The sequence below is a fragment of the Polistes dominula genome, unplaced genomic scaffold, assembly GCF_049000335.1.
Source record: "Polistes dominula isolate Pdom_NZ unplaced genomic scaffold, Pdom_raw_medaka contig_15, whole genome shotgun sequence".
Lineage (NCBI taxonomy): Eukaryota > Metazoa > Arthropoda > Insecta > Hymenoptera > Vespidae > Polistes > Polistes dominula.
Window position 1 is genome coordinate 7866544 of NW_028300915.1, and position 19009 is coordinate 7885552.

The 19009-nt window shown below is 29.2% G+C and overlaps 1 protein-coding gene across 1 annotated transcript; it reads right to left on the reverse strand.

Moving 5' to 3' along the window:
- Window positions 1–345: 345 nt before the first annotated feature.
- On the reverse strand, window positions 346–17463 carry LOC107072224 (cuticlin-3). Its single transcript, XM_089170129.1, has 11 exons — window positions 17456–17463; window positions 17357–17402; window positions 16305–16472; window positions 10739–10958; window positions 5511–5594; window positions 5150–5283; window positions 4745–4881; window positions 3934–4088; window positions 1069–1310; window positions 797–986; window positions 346–706 (listed from the first exon to the last, which is right to left on the reverse strand). The coding sequence occupies exons 1-11, from the start codon at window positions 17461–17463 to the stop codon at window positions 510–512; spliced, it is 1581 nt and encodes a 526-aa protein (XP_089026255.1). The 3' UTR covers window positions 346–509.
- Between the last annotated feature and the right edge of the window lie 1546 nt (window positions 17464–19009).

The following is a 19009-nucleotide window of genomic DNA, read 5'->3' on the forward strand; positions in this document are numbered from 1 at the left end:
AATAAAAAAACAAAAGATAAAAACGAAAAAGATAAATAGCAAATTGTTACACTTTCCTCGTCTTTTGAGTATTAATGAAATTATGATTAATTAATGAGTTGAACTATATAAACTATATATACTCTATATAGAGTAAATTAGAGTTGTGTTAAGGCGTTACTTGTGTATAAATCTTTTTTTTTGTTTTCATTAGGCACACTAAAGTACTAAAGTCTTTTATCAAAGTAGCGTGTAAACTTGCATTTTCGCTGGCATTTAGATAAATCTTTCTTTCGTTTTTCTTTTTATCGTTCGTCCCTCCCGATTACATCGACGTCTTATAATATCGATATACGGTAATATAGATTTCTGTGTTTCCGACAAATTTTTATTAATCTTTGTACCCTACATTCTCTATATTACCGATATTCGTCGGTAAGTTAGAAATCGTGATAACCGCGGGGAAAAAAGAACGAAATTAATCTCCGAATGTATATTTTCTTTCCCCCCTCCCCACTTCCCACGACCATTTAATTAATTCTACCCTTGTGCGTCATATAGCTTATGCTATCCGATAGTAATTTTTCTCTTGCTTGTCGTCGCATTCGCGAACACATTGCCAACAATGTACCAGACAATAAGCAAATTATACTGCAACCTAATCCAACGATCGTGCTCATCACGTTCGATCTTAAACAAACTCTATCGTTTGAGGAATCATTTGCACCTAAAAATTCATATGAAATGTTAATATTAAACGAGAATACATCATATATATCTTAAATGTGAGATTTTAAATAGAAAAAAGTAGTTTTACCATTACGAGAAGCTGTTGTAGAATTTTGGAAAAGTTCCGTGTCAACTTCCCCTTCTTGAAGTACTCGAAGGGATTGGAAAAGATTAACATTTTCCGATAAACTAGTAGCAGGTGTTGTCGGTCCACCAATCATGTCTGATACGGATCTTTTCGCAACATTTTTAGCGTTTCTCCAATGGCATGGTTGACTCTAAAAGTTTAACGTGTTAATACGTGAGTGTTCAATGAGTGATTTTTTAGTTCGTTTAATTTGATATGATTGTTTTTCTTACTGGACATCGACCGTGGCACATACGAACATCGCACTCGATGTATAAAGCAGGCGATCCTGTAAATCTAAATGTCTTCATATAAGCAAAAACTTGGGTCTCGAATAGACCACTCTCAGACCAGGATCCACGAAATCTACTTATCAGTTTGTCGTCAACGGGACATCCGTACTGATCGATAAGCTGAATCCTCTTGTTCCCGCCATTATGGGCGTAACAGTCGTTCACGACGATATCAAAACCATCTATGTATGAAAAATAAAACATAAAAAAAACCAATGATTATTCCTATAACGAATGTTTTAGAATAAAGGGTATAGCCGGATAAGTATGGGAAATCTGCCCCCGTGGCTTTTTTGACTCGCACTTGGGGGATCGATTTGGTGTCGAATAAAAATAATTCACCTCAAATTTCAGCTCTTTTATTCAAACGGTTCTCGAGATTTTCAAAAAAACCTGTTTTTATGATTTTATTTTTTTTTTATAGTAAAATTCAAAACTAATCAATGATGATTTTTTTTCTAGTTCTTAGGAGTCCAAGACATGAAAAAAAAGTATGATCATAATATTTAAACGAAAAGCCGATTTTTGGCAGATGAAAGAAAATTAAAATCTTTTTTTTTAGCTTTTTTTGAATATGTCACTCACCAAAACTTGTCAGAAAATGTCTTTTATACTCCTCTACACTCAGGAATTTTCTTGAATTTTTTGAAGTGGTGGAATAATATGAACAAAATTAAAAACTTATTTTTTTTTTCTAAAATCTCAAGTTTTAACTAATTTATATTTTTTTTTCAGTTAAAAAAAAAATGTGAAAAAATATTTTTTTATTCAAAATTCAGAATAACATTACTTATCAAACATTTTCAATCATTTGGTTTCACAATGATTACGTAAAAACTATTGTTTTTTAAACTCGCGCCGTGCTAATGCCTGCTCTCAAAGGAAAACGCAATTAGTTGACCACAAATGAATCGAATAAATCCCGTTTCGTTACCAAAATTCGTTGGGTTGTTGAAGCAGTACATGGCAATATTAAACAGAAGTTTAAGCTATTAGATCATAAACTGGATAACAAATTGCTTCAAAAAACTAGTGTTTTTTGTCGAATCGCTTGTTTTTTGCACAATGAATTTGAAACAAGACTTGATTATGATCTTGATCTTAGAGAAAAAATAATTGCTGCCATGAATTCAAAAAAAGATCAAGAGAATACTTTAGCTTTGGAGATAGAAACTAATCGTTGGGCCAGAAGAAAAGTTCCCTTTGCAATAATAACTTCAGAGCAATTAACTGACTTTCCAGAATTATCAGAGCCAGAACTCAAAATTCTTTTCACTGGATCATATCAAATGTCTCAAGCTGTAACTAATATTATAAAGTTCGAAGTCAGATCTCGACATATTAATTCGAAGACATATCGTTGTTTTATTGAATATCAGCCAGATAAGAACGATATTTCCGGAATAACTCGATATTGTTGTGATTGTGCGAATGGTAGACGCACTGTTGGATGTTGCTCTCACATTGCTGCTATCACATATATTATTTATCTTACGCTCGATATTTGGCGAAAATTGTAAGACCTGCTGAGATCCTGAGTCGCCTGTTCATCGATGAAAAAATTAGTGTCGTAGTGAATGAAGACAGTGATGAAGACTAATATAGTTACATCTTTTATTATAATTTTTATTTTTGTTGCATAAGATTTAGAAATATATCTAACCGTATAGAAAATATATAAGTACCATCTTTAAGTGTATTTTCAATAATCAATAACCCTTCTTATTACGTTAGCGGAATATATCTTAATTGTTTTATAATAATCTTTATGTTTATTTCTGGTAAAGTGTATTTTAAGTAAAAATATATTTTTTCACATCTTTTTTTAACTGAAAAAAAAATATAAATTAGTTAAAACTTGAGATTTTAGAAAAAAAAAATAAGTTTTTAATTTTGTTCAGATTATTCCACCACTTCAAAAAATTCAAGAAAATTCCTGAGTGTAGAGGAGTATAAAAGACATTTTCTGACAAGTTTTGGTGAGTGACATATTCAAAAAAAGCTAAAAAAAAAGATTTTAATTTTCTTTCGTCTGCCAAAAATCGGCTTTTCGTTTAAATATTATGATCATACTTTTTTTTCATGTCTTGGACTCCTAAGAACTAGAAAAAAAATCATCATTGATTAGTTTTGAATTTTACTATAAAAAAAAAATAAAATCGAAAAAACAGGTTTTTTTGAAAATCTCGAGAACCGTTTGAGTAAAAGAGCTGAAATTTGAGGTGAATTATTTTTATTCGACACCAAATCGATCCCCCAAGTGCGAGTCAAAAAAGCCACGGGGGCAGATTTCCCATACTTATCCGGCTACACCCTTTCCCTGTTTTTCTTAATTCTCCTTATTTTACCAAAAAAAAAAAACTATCTATATATATATATATATATATATATATATATATATATATATATATATATATATGTTTTTAACGTAATACCATAAATAATTTACGATTTAATTATGATTAGTAAATATCCTGATATTAACACAAAATTTAATATCATATATTTGTTTTAAATTAATCTAAATACATGTGATTGAAGTTAATTTAAATTGTACTCATAAAAACATTATATTATGCAAATAAATATATGTATATATACATCGTGCACGTATATAATAGAAATGGTGGATTTGTCGAGTTAGTAATAAGAGACGTCCGCATGCGGTCAGGTCGACGATGCGGAAGGTAAAATAGGATAGATAGTTAGGCGTGTAAGTAATCTAATGTATAAAATGGAAATACGTGACGCGTGCGTTTTCATTGTGAAGGAGCGAATCAAAGTTAGGGTTAGATAGCATCGTACCGTATTTACTGCGCATGTAGATAATGAGAGTCAGAGGATCGCCGACGCGAACTGGTCCAGCCACTCTAGTTCCAGTGGTCCCGTAACCGTATCTGATTTCCATGTAGCACTCTGGTGGCTGGAGGGTGAAGACTACGGGATTTCCCGTGGCGACCCTGAAAGTGGACGCACTGCTATAGTATAGAAATTGCCAACGATCCGTCTCCGTTATCTAACGTATCCAACGATTCCACGGTGTTGGATAACGGGCATAGCGAATAGTAAAAGGAGGAGGGAGGGGTATTGGAATGGAGAATCGATTCGAAATCAACGATAATCGATCGATTACTCGCTTGAATTATCTTCATCCATTTTCTATCGCGATATTTACTTTATCCTTCATTTAAAAAAGAAAAAATATTGTATCTATTAGCAACCTATACACGCTCTTGGATTTTGTTTATTTTACGTGGTGATTACGTTTTTTTTTTTTTATTAATAGAGGAATATATTATAATCAATTCTCAGGCAATAATTTAAAGTAATTTTTACTGAAGTGCTACATATAGAATCCTTTTTTGTCTACACAGTAAATTATAATAGAGTTTTCCAGCAAATTATTTGCTAAACAATTTTTGTAGCGTTCACCGAAAATACTGTAATTACGTGATGTGAAAAAAAAGAATAAAAAGAATTAATTTAAAGGAAAATTGCAAAATTTTTATTAATATAAATCTCTTAATTCATACCACATGCGTATGTTTTAATAGAATCTGTTTATTAAAAATATTAAAATTAATAATTAAATAAGAAAAACAGTGGTAAAACTTACTCGACATCAAGAAAGGGAAACGTTACTGTCTTCCAAAAATCGTATCCATACTCGCAAGTGACCTTGAAATGTTCGTCGAATTCTTCCTCGATCAGCGGATTGTATTGGACGGTTACTGTGTTCCACATGAGATTTTTCTACGGTATAGAATAATCGAACAATGATGAGAGTATTTTTGTTTAATCTTACAATCTTATAGTCGATCAGAAGACGATCAAAGATCAAGTCACTCACACCAACAAAGATATTTTCTTTGTTCGTTATTATCATTAAATGCATTTTCCTCTCTTTCAATTCTTTTTTTCGTCTTGTTATTATTATTATTATTATTATTATTATTATTATTATTATTATTATTATTATTATTATTATTATTATTATTTTTGTTCTCACTTATATACGCACCGTGGGGTTCTTTCTGCTGTCCTGGTGATGAGTATTCTCGCCCAGAGTGCCGCACCGATTCAATTGGATGTAAAATTCATAGTAATCACGGCCCGTTCCGTTAACGTACATGCAGTCCGGATCGTAGGAGTATCCTATAATTAAAACCGATTGTCCTTGACGAATAAAAACCATATAGTAGAGATTTGAATCTCTAGATCCTCGAGGAAATTCTGACTACGTAATAGCATCTTAAAACGATTCTATCGTTTTTATCTATCTATCTATCGATCGATACTCTAGTTATATCGAATAGTATTGTCTTCTAAAGATAAATTATCTAATGAGTAGGTATAAAACGGTTTTATCTGTCACACTTTACCTGCTGAGTAAAGTAATCCTGTGAACGAGCCATTAAAACCGATTCTGATTTTCATATAGTCATCTTGGCACTCTGCCTCGATATCTGTAATAATAGATAAAAATATATTTATGTTAATACGTGTGTTCGTTAAAATTGAGGATAATATTAATTTAACAATATCAGTGTTAAAAATTTTTGTAAGGTTATGTGCTATTATTCGGATGAATTTTATTCGATACCGATTTTAAACAAACTGATGTGTTACCGAACATTGAAAAATACAAAATTTTACTTTATTTGACAAACATAAAAATAATTGTTTCTGTTTTTCAATATTCAATATTCATATATTCAAATAAATTATATTCCATACTTAAAATAATTATATTTAATATATTTTTCTAATTGTTAATGAAAAATAAGTATTATGTTACTAAATCGATAAACAAAAAAAAAACAATTTTATTCTCTTTCAATATTCAAACAAATATTTATTTAACATCTGTGTATATTTCGTTAATCAGTAATAAAATCGATATTTATTACTTTTTTATTGCATAGCAATAAATTATTTTCCTTTGTTTCAAGCGTTATATTAAAAACAAAAAAATCGTTTAAAAAGAAATCTCGATGTAATTCGTGCTAAAAAAAAAATAAATCCTATGGAGGAAGCTTCATCAGTAAAAAAAAGTAGTCGTGGAAAAGAAGGATGAAGAGTGAAAGTGAAGTATGTAAAGTATGTTTCGTTTGGGTGTAATAGTCCCTTGATACTCGCTCATCGTGGTTGAGCTAAGAGCAAACGTTTACGTCGTACCGATGTAATCTTAAGAATTGTGTTGGATAAAGAGAGATATTTTAGATGAAGAATGAAGATAGTTCCACTTGGAAGAATGTACGTCTCTCTCTCCCTCTCACGATGATACAACTAGGCACATATTTACTATACCATCCCTTCTAACGTTGGCAACATTTTCGAGCAACATCTTCTTATCTCTTTCTCTTTCTCTCGTTTTTATTTTTTTTTCGTTCTATCCTTCTTTTTGTTTAACGTATTCACGCGTGCGTGCATGCATGTATATATGTATGTCATGTAACACATGCACGCTTATTAGAATTGCGGATGCCATGCTTTGTGTTCATTGTCCGGTAAAACGACGCTGCGTAGACAATAGAAGGGATTGCACAACTTTGATATACGTTCTATGATAAGCGAGAAAAAGGGTGGTAATGGGGGTAAAGAAAATGGCCGAGATTTATCGCTGTAAAACCATGACAAGTAAAAATAACAATAACGACAAAAAATAGTTATTAGTATGTATAGTCACACTAGACGCACTTACGTTTAAAGTCATCACACATGACAAAATGATGTTTAGTCATACTTATGTTAAATACTATTATGTCTTATTACATACGTAAGATTACAAATTCGAGTCATATTTAAACACATTTATGTCGAGTCATACTCAACATTCTAATGCCAAATTAAACTTTTAGGTGTGCACACTTTCGTAACGAATCATTAAATGCATACTGGGTCAAATTCGATCTCGGACAATATTCTATTTTAAATATCTCGATAACTATAAGCCTATCGACAAAAAAAGGCAGAAATACTTTTTCTAGTAAGCTAATTAAGGGGGTATTCTGGTCTAGAGGCATGAATTTTAGATACTTTTTCAAGTGTAATAACAAAAAGACGAATAATATTTTCACTATCTATAATATTCCAAGATATTCATTAATATTTCGAGAATGCATGGAAAAAAAAATAGTGAAAAAATTCAAAATTGAAAAAGATATAGGCTGATGAGGTGGGGGGTCTCAAAAAACGGCACGCGACAAATGTCAAGATTGCAGCTCTCTTGGTAATATGAAATAAAAAATTAAAACGGATTATTAATTTAGAATAATGCCGCTATCGTTCGAACTAAAAGAATTGAAAAAAGTTTTTTTTTCGCGAAATTACAGCTGTTTGAAAGAAAGATACATTATTTTTACCATTTTTTTTTATTTCTCCGAATTTTTAAAAAATAGTAAAAATTGAAAATTTTGTAAGATTTTAGTTTGCACGATAGAGTAATGCATAGAAAAGGCTCTCAAAAAAAAAAAAAATTTCAAGCAAATCGGTTTAGTAGAATTTGAGATATCTTGACAATTGTGAAAAAAAAAACAGTTTCGAGAAAAACGCGTTCAAAGTTTCGCGTACTAAGGGTAGGATATAGGATGCCGTGTCAATAAAACAGCTATATCTCCGAAAATAAATTGAATTTTGAATAATCCTCTTGAGGACATATGTTTAAAATGTCAAGCTTTGAAAATATGAAAAAAATCGATTTTTTGAAATTTCTAGACCAGAATACCCCCTTTAACTTTAAATCTGTGCAATCAGAGTTTGAAAAGAGAAAAAATGTAATTATCAAAAAACGTGTTTGAAATTGATGTTTGTCTCGTTGGCATAAAACTAAATATTTATGTAGTCAAATCGATCCCTTAATGCATACTAACAATAATATTTAAAATATTAAATCAAGTTTGATTTATTAATAAAAAAATGTTCTTCCAAAAAGAAAGCAAGGAGTGCAAGGTACAAAGGTACAATATTTTTCTCCCTCTGGAAAAAAATAGTATGAAAGAAGATAAGTATAATAAAAAGTAAAATAAAGATATAAAAAAAGTATATTATATTATAATATAACTTAAAAAAATAAATTTATTATATTATAATATATAATAAAAGTATAATAAAAAATATAATAAAATAAATATTATAAAGTATAAATATCCAGGACTATAAATGTGAAATATTTCGTATGACAAAATCAATTTTTGTGCTATCTACAAAGCAACACTTTTTATTATTTCGTTAGAGTGACCTTGACGTAATATTAAGACCATTAAATTGGACTTAAGAATGTCGATTAACACTTGACACGATTAATAGTCGTTTAGGGTAATGAGGAGACACCAGATAAAATGAGAAATAGAATAATTTAAGGATGAGAACTTGTATGAATCATGCATGTACCAGAGGATACATTAAACTTAATGGTCCTTCTTTCGAGTAATTGACGATACCGCGGGTGGCCTTATGGTTCCCGCGGTGCATGGCGGCCGTCTTTACGACTTCATTGAACCTTACACAAGGTTTTATCTCTTTCCATCTCCTACCGCGTGCCTTGGCATCTATCATTTATAACTACGTGCCTTTTCTCTTTTCGCACGCTCATCGACGATAGTTCGCGTATCCTCCTCCTCCTCCTCCTCCTCCCTTTTCTCTCATCCCAGCTTGCTTGCCCTTTTCTTATCCTTCTCCTTCTCTATTTCTTTGAAGAAAGAAAAGTCGAAACGATCGATGAGATCTTCGACCTTCTAATCGATAACAAATTTTCTATTTCTCTTAAAGTCATTTAAATTAGCTAGGAATCTTTAATTAGTATCTAAAAGGATGTTTTAATTTTTTTTTCCTTTTTTTTTCTTGCAATTACATATGATAGTAAGAACCTAGGTTTTTGCAAGTTTGTAAGACGGAAATTTGTATAAACGTTATGTTTAATTAGTAAAGATTATTTTTAATGATCTTTCTGAATTTTTTCTTTTCTCTTTTGATCAAACTTAATAGCAATTATATTTGTGGTCGTGTGCTGTGCAACAAATTGATAACAAATTTTCTTTCTTTTTTATTTCTTTCTCAAATCATTTAAATTAGCTAGGAAACTTTAATTAGTATCTAATAGGTATGTTTTAATTTTTTTCGTTTTTTTTTCTTGCAAATTAAATGTGATAGTAAGTACGTAGATTTTTGTCAGATGGAAATTTGTATAAACGGTATGCTTAATTAGTAAGAATTATTTTTAATTATTATCTTTTTGATTTGTTTTTTTTCTGATCGAACTTAAAAATAATTATATTTGTGGTCGTGTATGGTGTAATAATAAAAACATTTAAAAAGGAATTTACGTAGTTTAATTAATTTATTAACAAAAAATATAAAAATTGATTAGTAATAACTGAAACGATAAACACAATGGTATATAAATTTTATTTTTAACGAACACATAAAAGAAAGAATTAATGTCTTATAGAAAATGAAAACAATACCGTTCTAGAAAAAGAAAATTTAAGTATATCAGTATGATTTTTTAGTAATAGAAAATAATAAACGGTAGTAACATAAAAAAAAAAAGAAATAATATAACAATTCTTACGAACTATGTGATCTTCTCACATAGATATAGAATCTTTATAACACTTGTAATTATGCATAAAATTAAATGTTTAGCGAACTGCTCATTAAATAATTCCAACGGTAAATGAATAAATAATAATGAATAAATAAATAAATAAATAAATATACTCGAATGAATGAATGAAAAATAATAATTGTTAGTAAAAAAAAAAGAAATATGCATATGAAGAACGGTCCAATTATCATCGATTACATACCGCTATTATTATTACACACCACATTCAAAAGTCATACATATAAACCAACACAACTTGATTTAAATTAACTGAGATTTTCTACGCTCGAACCTAAGAGTTCACTGTTTTAATAGCGAGACTAGGATTTAGATACGTTGCTGATGATCTTAAAAGAGGAGGTAAAAGGAGAAAGATAAATGATAGATAGATAAGGTTGATAGATAAATAGATAAAGAAAGATAAACCGTGACGAAGATCGAGAATAAGGCGTGTTAAAGTCCTCCTCTTTTTTCTAGTTTTGGTGTCAGCAAACGTTCTACGACTTCCCGACACCGTTTTAATTGCTCCTACTCTAACGGTAGCTTCCTATTCGCCGTAAATCTACTCGAAAATTTTCTTTTCCTTTCTAAACCTTTTTCTCCTTTTACATTTAATCGATTCTTTGACGTTTAGTACTCGTTTATTATTTTATTTATTTTTTCTTTTTTTTTCTTTTCTTAATTATCTAATAATGATTAATCTTAAATATTATTTTTTATAGATGGTTATAATTATTCAAAAATGTTTTCTATGAGTTTGGTAAAATTTTAGGATTAATTATAAATTGTTAACAATATTTCATTGTTATTATTATTATTATTATTATTATTATTATTATTATTATTATTTTTATTATTATTATTATTATTATTATATTAATTCTGTTCGATATTACAAATTAATCATCGATTAATAAATCAATGATTAATTTTTTAGTTGATAATAATTACAATATAAAATCAAATGTTGATTTGATGAATTATGATTTTCTTTTAACTTACGTTGTACTCTCGTGGTATTGGGCCTATATCTTCGATGTTCTCGATCCCAAGTTTCCGGATGTCTCCGCCATTCTTCGTCAGCTACCACACCTGTTCCACCCCCTCCTGTTAATCCTTGAAGTCCTTGAAGAGTTTGCAATGCTTGAAGATTTGGACTTAATGGACGATTTTTTACAGATGATACTGGAACGTATGCTCCACCTTCTCCTACATAGACCACCTTAAAATAAAAAACATCATCATTAATAAATATAAAAAATATATAATCGGGTATAAAATATTAACAAGATCAAATTATAAAATAAAAAAAAACAAAAATAAATTTAAAATTCGGATATAACAGTTTTACGAAATAAATCTACTTACTTAATAATTTAAATAATAGAAATATTACTAATATTTATATTAATAATATACATAAACATTTATTATAAACATTAAAAATAACTTAACAAATATCATATAAATATCAAGACAATATAAAATATTTATGCAAACTATCAAAATAATCCTAAAAAAAATACTATAAAAATACTTTCTATTTAATAAAAAAGAAAAAAATACCTAAAATACCAAGTTTCTTATACAGATGCATTTACAAACTCTCATATAGTATACTATTTTCTCATAAATCACGAAACATAACATCACCACCCCATTCCTCTCACAGATCACCTAACCCTCTTTTCCTCTCTCTCTCTCTCTCTCTCATAACGTGAAACCTTTAACCTACGTTAACGAGTCCCTTTAACCCTAAGATCGACAAATCGCTACCGACCAAGAAGAGAAGAGAATAGTACAACAACATACTGTAGATGGAAATAGTACGAAGTCGTGATGAAGGGTAGAGGAAGAGGAGAAAGAAGAAGTAGAAGAAGAAGAGGAAGAGATCGTTCTCGAGAAGGAAGAAGAAAACTTCTTGAGGATCCACTCGAAAAACACGAGGCACGAGCAACGCGTGACTAACGCTTTACAAACTCGTGTATACACTTTTCTATCTCTCTCTCTCTCTCTATTTCTCATTTTATTGCTCATTTTTTGTAAGACTTCGTGTAAAATATGTATAATAAGCACCATTACTATTACATTCGTGTATACATTCGTTCTCTCTTTCTCTCTCTTTCTGGAACATTCTTAGTATTAAAACTTCTTAGTAAGTAAAACTTCGTGTAAATACGTATATATATATGAACAACGCTATTATTACATTCATCTATTCTATCTTGCACACATTAATTTTCTTAGTATAACTTTGTGTAAATATTTGTCTGTATGAGCACTACTACTATTTTACTCATGTATACATTCGTTTTCTCTCTTGTACATTTATTGTTACAATTTTAAAAATTCGTGTAAGTACGTGTGTGTACGAGTACTATTATTACTACATTCATGTATACACTCTCTTCTCTCTCTCTCTCTCTCTTTCTTGTACGCTCATTTTTACTCATTTATTGTAAAACTTACTACGTGTGTGTGTTTGTGTGTGTGTGTGTGTGTGTGAGTACTCCTACTGTTACACTCATTTATACATTTGTTCTCTCTCTCTTTTCTTTCTCTCTTACTTATATAATTATTCTCACATGAGTAAAATTTTGTTTAAATATGGGTAAGTTCAAACACTATTATTATTATGCGCATTTATACACTTTTTTATCTCTCTTTTTCTCATTTATATTTCATGATACTTCGTAGTAAAGTAAAATACTATTACTATTACTACTCGTGTATATATATCCTTGTCTATTTCTCTCTCTTACTCACTCATTCTTTGAAATACCTTATAGTATTATGAAGATACATGCATATATTTGTTCTATTACTATTACTCTTGTGCATATACTTTTTTTCCTCCTTTCTTACTAATTCTTTGTATACAATAGATAAGAGTACTTAAGTATTACTACTATTACAACATAAGAAGAATAAGTGTTGTATAAGAAAAGAAATAAAAATATGAAAAAAAACAAGAGGAATACACACATGGTTGTCAAGACGATGCATGGTTTATAAACACCTACCTCTGACGAATCATGTGAGAAAACTTGAAGAAGAAGAGCCAGAAGAAGAAAAAGGATGATAAAAGGGGAAGAGATAGACACGTGGTTGGTGGTAAACGTTCAGAGTACTAAAAACTTGCAAACAACCTCCATATGCCTTATGTTAGTTATGAAGAAACACCAGCATGTTATTTCTCTTCTTCACTCGTTTTTTTTATCTTTCTCTCTGTCTGTCTCTCTCTCTTTCTCTTTCTATCTTTCTTTCTTTTTCGCCATATTACACTTTCTTGTTAGAAAGCTCTTAAAGTCGCTTCCTTGTCACTCATTCTTCCATTCCACTACGGGAAATTATTGCTTTTCACGGATTCCTCTTTTGAGGAGCGTTTCTGGAATTCACGTAGGGTTTAAGAAAAGAGAATAAGAGATAAGGAGAGAGAGAGAGTGAAAGAAAGAAAGATGAGTATAGGGGAAGAAATTGTAGGAGGAGAGTATTGGAATCGTTTATAGGTCTTACTACTCGCCACGTTTATTTCTCTTGCTTATGTTAGTTGTTTTCTTGGTTTGCTGTAGTGTTGGTTGTAGCTATATTGGTTACTGTATTGTTAACTGATGTATTGGTTGTTGTATTGTTGGCTAGTTATATATTGGTTGGTATGTTGTTGGTTGTTTGTTCCTTCGTTATTTTGGTTACTTGGTTGGTAAATTGATGTGTTACGTGGTTAGTTTGTGTATTAATTGGTTGCAATGTTGTTAGTTGTTTTGTTCCTTATAATTAGTTACTGTGTTTTTGGTTATTTGGTTGGTAAGTTAATTGATGTGTTACTTGGTTTGTTTGTGTATTAATTGGTTACTATTTTGTTGGTTATTTTGTTCCTTAGTTAATGTGTTTATGGTTATTTGGTTGTTAAGTTAATTGATGTGTTACTTGGTTACTTGATTGATTAGTTGGTTTGTTTATTAATTGGTTGGTTGGTTGGTTCATTGGTTTGTGGACTAGTTGACTGGTGTGTTGGTTGTTGTCGGTGTGTTAGTTGGTAGGTCGGTGTGTTAGTTGGTTGGTTGGTGTGTTAGTTGAACTTATTTTTCACCTTTGTGCTCTTCTTCTTTTCGCGTGAAGATGAGAAATGAGAACTTGGTCGGTATTTTCGAATCTTTTCAAAGTCGTTTTTTCTCAAATATCTTAAGACAATTCCTTCTTCCTCGTTGTTTCGAAGACATTAAATAAAGAGAGAAAAGAATTGTGTTCAAGCGGTACCTTTGTGATAGAAATCGATGCCGACATGATGATCATCATCGTGCTCCCCTCGTCGAAAATGAGAATGAGAATCATAAAATACGTAATCGATTGGATCGATATCGCTCGAACCTTCTAGTTTTTTATTTTCTTCGTTATTTCTTTTTTTTTTACATTTATAGGTGTTAACGTCGGCGTTTACGAACTTAACGATTAACGATCTTATACCTTTTATTTTATACCTAGAAAAAATTTTATGGAAGATTTTCTTTTCTTTTTTTATTTTTTAATAAAAATAAAAACGTATAACTAAATTAATTTCACAAAATTTTTTCTTTCTTTTATTTTATATTTCTTTTTTCATTATTTTTACCCTTTCAATTATTTATTGCAAAATTTAAAATAATATTATTATTTAATTGTCCACCAATCATCTAAATAAATAAATTAATTAACAAATAAATACTTTAATTTATAGATTGAAATAATGATTGACATTTATTGATTATTTCACGAGTATCAAAGTAATCGTATATTATTATTGATTCGCACGATCGAAGGTAACGCTCTTTTCCAGTTATTCTGTCGTCTCCGATCGAGCGAAACACGGATCGATAACGGAAGAAATGCTGAGAGAATTCACCTCGATGTGTAACTATTCCCCATAGGGAAAAGTCGAAAGTAATTAATCGATCATTCGAAAGAAAGAATGAGAGAGATAAAGAGAGAACATGACTGATTCTATTTGCCTGATAAAATTCATGTGTCATGTCTAATAATTCGATAATATCGAAAGATAAGTTTTTCACGTCTTCTGTTCTAACAAATAAATAAATAAATACATAAATATTTTACATACTTGCAAATAGTAATGACAAAAAACACGATATCGATAAAAGACATAAATTTGTTTCAAATAAATTCATAATTTATATAATGAAAATGAAATTAATCGAAAGTTGAACAACAAAAAATATTTAAATTGTTGTTTTGAATGCTATGAAATAATAATGAATAATAATTAGGAATATTTGTAAGATTAGTATATTAAAAGTTAGAATAGTTTTCGTATCTACGTGAGTATTAACTTCCTGGATTTCTATTTCCCTCGCTTCCTTTTTCGCTATCTTGAAACTATTCCAACGACTTCAACGAAGGTCAAGGCAGACCGCATTACTATCCCGTACGTTTTCCATGACTCGTGATTGGTATCGTTTAAATCGAGTAAATACTTGTCGCGTAAATACGTTTCTATGAATGGCATTTAAATTTACTACGTTAATACTATATCGATATATATAGGGTGACTCATTACTCGTACATCTGAAATAATTTTTAAATTATTCATCTAATCAATAATTATTCGATACGAATGTTATATGACTTCTGATACAGCAAATGATGATGTATATCAGCTTTTCTAGTATGTTGAATGGTTTTTGAAATGTTTAAAGTCAACTTCTATTATTTTTCTTTTTAAATAGAATCGTATATTTTTTGGATCATATATTAGAAGAATATTAATTAAAAGCATTTACGTATATTTATCTTAAATCTGATGATTAATGAGATATTTGACGATAAGTTGCACGTAATTAGTTACCCTGTATAAAACTCGAATTCGTAATAAGTTGTTTATAATCTTATTCGACGATCTAAATAAAATTAATATCGATAATATCACATACCTAGATCATTGAAGAAAAACAAGAAATTGGATAAAAAAAGAAATGACAAGCGGAATATTTGAACGAACAAGAAGAAAATTTCTGTCAATACGTTTTTCAACGAGTTATCGTGTATAAACATCAGGGATAACCGTAACACAATTGATTATTGTTTGCCAATAGGGAAGCGTAAAAAGAGAAGATGAGAATGATGTGGCTGATCTTTACCCTTTTTTTATCTATTGGTATATTTTTTATCATTTGTCAATCATTCACCGAACGAGATCAACCTTTCACTAATAAAACTTGCGAATGTTAGCATTTTTTTAATTTTCTTTTTTTAATTCTTTAATTTTTTTTATTTTTTATAATTGATAAACATAGGCTAGTTTTTTTAAAAGTTTCTAGATAATATTAACTTTAAAATTACCAAGCATCTTGATTAAATTTTATCCTAGAAAAAAAATGAAAACTCTCGTTGTATTTTAAATAATAATAATTATCATTGAACTTTGATAATTGGAGTTTTAATTTTTGGTTAATACTCTGTATTTTTATTAAAACAATTAATTTAATATGTTTATTTTAATATTAGGATATATAAAATTTAATGAAAATAATTAAATTTTTATTAAAAATACTGTTATATCACGAATGAAACTTACCGCATCGTGATCACTTGCCTCGTGAATCAAAGATTCTCTAGTCTCATTTTGCAGAGATTGCTCATCTTCCGGTCCAGATCCACTTCCTGCCCAATAATCCTCTGTAGTTTCCTCCAATGGCGTCTCTTCTCTATTTCCATCGTTATTTGGACTTTCCAAACTTGTTGCCTATTATTCAAGAAAAAAAAATCCAAAAAATGATTTCTCTTTAATTTCGAGTTCTCATTTCTTTCAATTTTTTATTATCAAAAACATCTGGGTAATTTAATTTATATTGTGTTAAATTAAATTAGTTTTTACTTTAATACGAATTTGTTCAATGTCGTAACCAACATTTTTCGACAAACTAATAAAAATTAAATAAAACATTATATAAAAAAATATTTTATAACAAAATTAAAAAAGATCGTATAAAAATTTGTAATTTTACTTGGTAATAATAAGAAAAAATGTCTACATCTGCATAAAATAATATAATATATAAAAGAAAACTAAATATTATAGGTCGAATATTATATCTATATTATATCTATATTATATCTAAAATATAAAAAAAATATTAATATTAATAATAATAACTATTATAGATATATATAATAAATAAATATTTATGTTTTAATTATTTTATCTAACCTGTATTACATTTTTTTTTGCAATTTAATCATATACATATTAAGTGGCCCAAAAAAAAGTCTTTTGCCTATCATCTCAAAAGTTTCTCTAAGGTATAAAAAAAATTCCCTCCAAAACGCAGCTTGATATCTCAATTCTCCACGAAGCTCAATGAATTTCTATTTTCCCGTTTAAATAACACGTAAAAAAATTTTTTTTACGTTTTTATCCGGTAGAACTACGAAAAAAAATTTTTTCTGAATATTCCATCAATTATTCTTGTAAGAAATTTAATTCTCTACCAATAAGTACTGAGGTAATTTTTTTGTAATCCTAACGGGTAAAAAGTTATTGGAGCTTTAAATACCATTCTAATACATATATTTTAAATTATATTTAATTGAGTAATAAAAAAAAACTTTGTAAATGATACTACTAACCTTGTAACTTGGCGTAGTTATGGTCAAGATCCATACAACGGCATACCTGTAACACAAAAGGAATTTGTCATGTTATATCAAGTTCACTGATCATCTTACAAAAACATCACAGAAATTTGTCGTGTTTACCACAAACAACTCTTGTAAAGCCACTAGATAAGATCATACACTTTTCTCTCTCTCTTATTTTCTTTATTTTTCTTTATATATCTTTCATTTTCTCTGTTATTGGCGAAAAACTTTGTTCTCACGGTTTCAAAATACCACTTCGAGAACCGTAAAAAGACCATCTTTAGGGAATAACAAAATATATTTTTCTTTTCATCGAGGTTACACGTACCAACAAGGTCTACCACGATAAAATCTTTTAAACGATTATCGCGAAACAGTGACATCCATGAACTTTGACCTACGAGTAGTATATTCATACAGAATGTGAGTCACTGTGAAACAGTTTCTCATATAACTCGTATTTTATTAATTGTATCGAAAAATTGTTCAAATAAATTTTAGCAACATTATAAAAGATCTACGAGATGAGTATAATTCCATATTTTGTTTCTGAGATATTTTAAATTGACCTTAAATTGAATTCCATAAAATATACAAATAAAATATGGAATATAACTAATTGTATTAGATATTAAAAAAAAAAAACAAACAAATTCAATTATATTTCATTTAATTAATTTTCTGAAATGATGAATAATTTATTGAAGTATTTTTTTAAATTATATTCATAATTTTAATGCTAATGTACATGCAATAATAAAAATAATACAAGAAAATATAATATTTACGAGTTTTCGCTTAGAATATATAAGTTTACGTGATAGAGAAGAAAATAAAGAATAAAAAGTGGTAAGAGAATCCTTCGGGAGCAAGAAACTCGTAAGTAGACTTGAGAGATGATTCACATCATCTGATTGTGAGATTCCACGAGAATGCAAAGTAAGAAGAAGAAAATGATGATAATGAAGAGGAAGTAGACGTAGAAGAAGAAGAAGAAGAAGAAGACGAAGGTTCGGAAATAAGAGCACAAGTAGATGATCACTACTACTTGACTAATGACTTCTCTTTATATACACGGTGTCCTACTTCAATTGATTCATCATAAAATTAAAAATTCATAATGAATTTTAATAATCATTAAAAAATTGTGAAACTTTTGTGAACAGAATTAAATGTCAAATATTATTTTAATTTTATTGTAAAATTAGGATTGATCGTTTATCATTGATGAATTGAATTAAAACACCCAGTATATATGTATACTCGATCCTACTTGTATACGCGTCACGATCCTTGGCTGTCATCGTTCATTCGTATATGTGTAATAAACAACGATTGCGTATGCACTATTCTAAGAGCATTTATATGCGTATACTCTCTCGAGTACTTGGATACTTCCTTCTCCTACCAATTTTAATACTTTCTTTCTTTGATCTGCCACCGACCGTTAAACGTAATACTTCTTACAATCAGAATGATATCTGAAATCGGATTGCCAAGGATCTTACATGCATCTATTTACATTCATGCATACAAATTTATTTAAGTATATACGTCCAATTTTCATAACAAAATATAATCATGTTCATATTCTGTTTCTATAATTAAATTTATTTGTTTGTTGATTTAACGAAAAAAAGA

Coding starts and splice junctions, on each gene's coding strand:
- LOC107072224 (XM_089170129.1), bottom strand. Junction 5,284..5,510: donor AGGATTACTTTACTCAGCAG/GTAAAGTGTGAC, acceptor TTTTAATTATAG/GATACTCCTACGATCCGGAC. Junction 1,311..3,933: donor CTACATGCGCAGTAAATACG/GTACGATGCTAT, acceptor TTTCATACATAG/ATGGTTTTGATATCGTCGTG.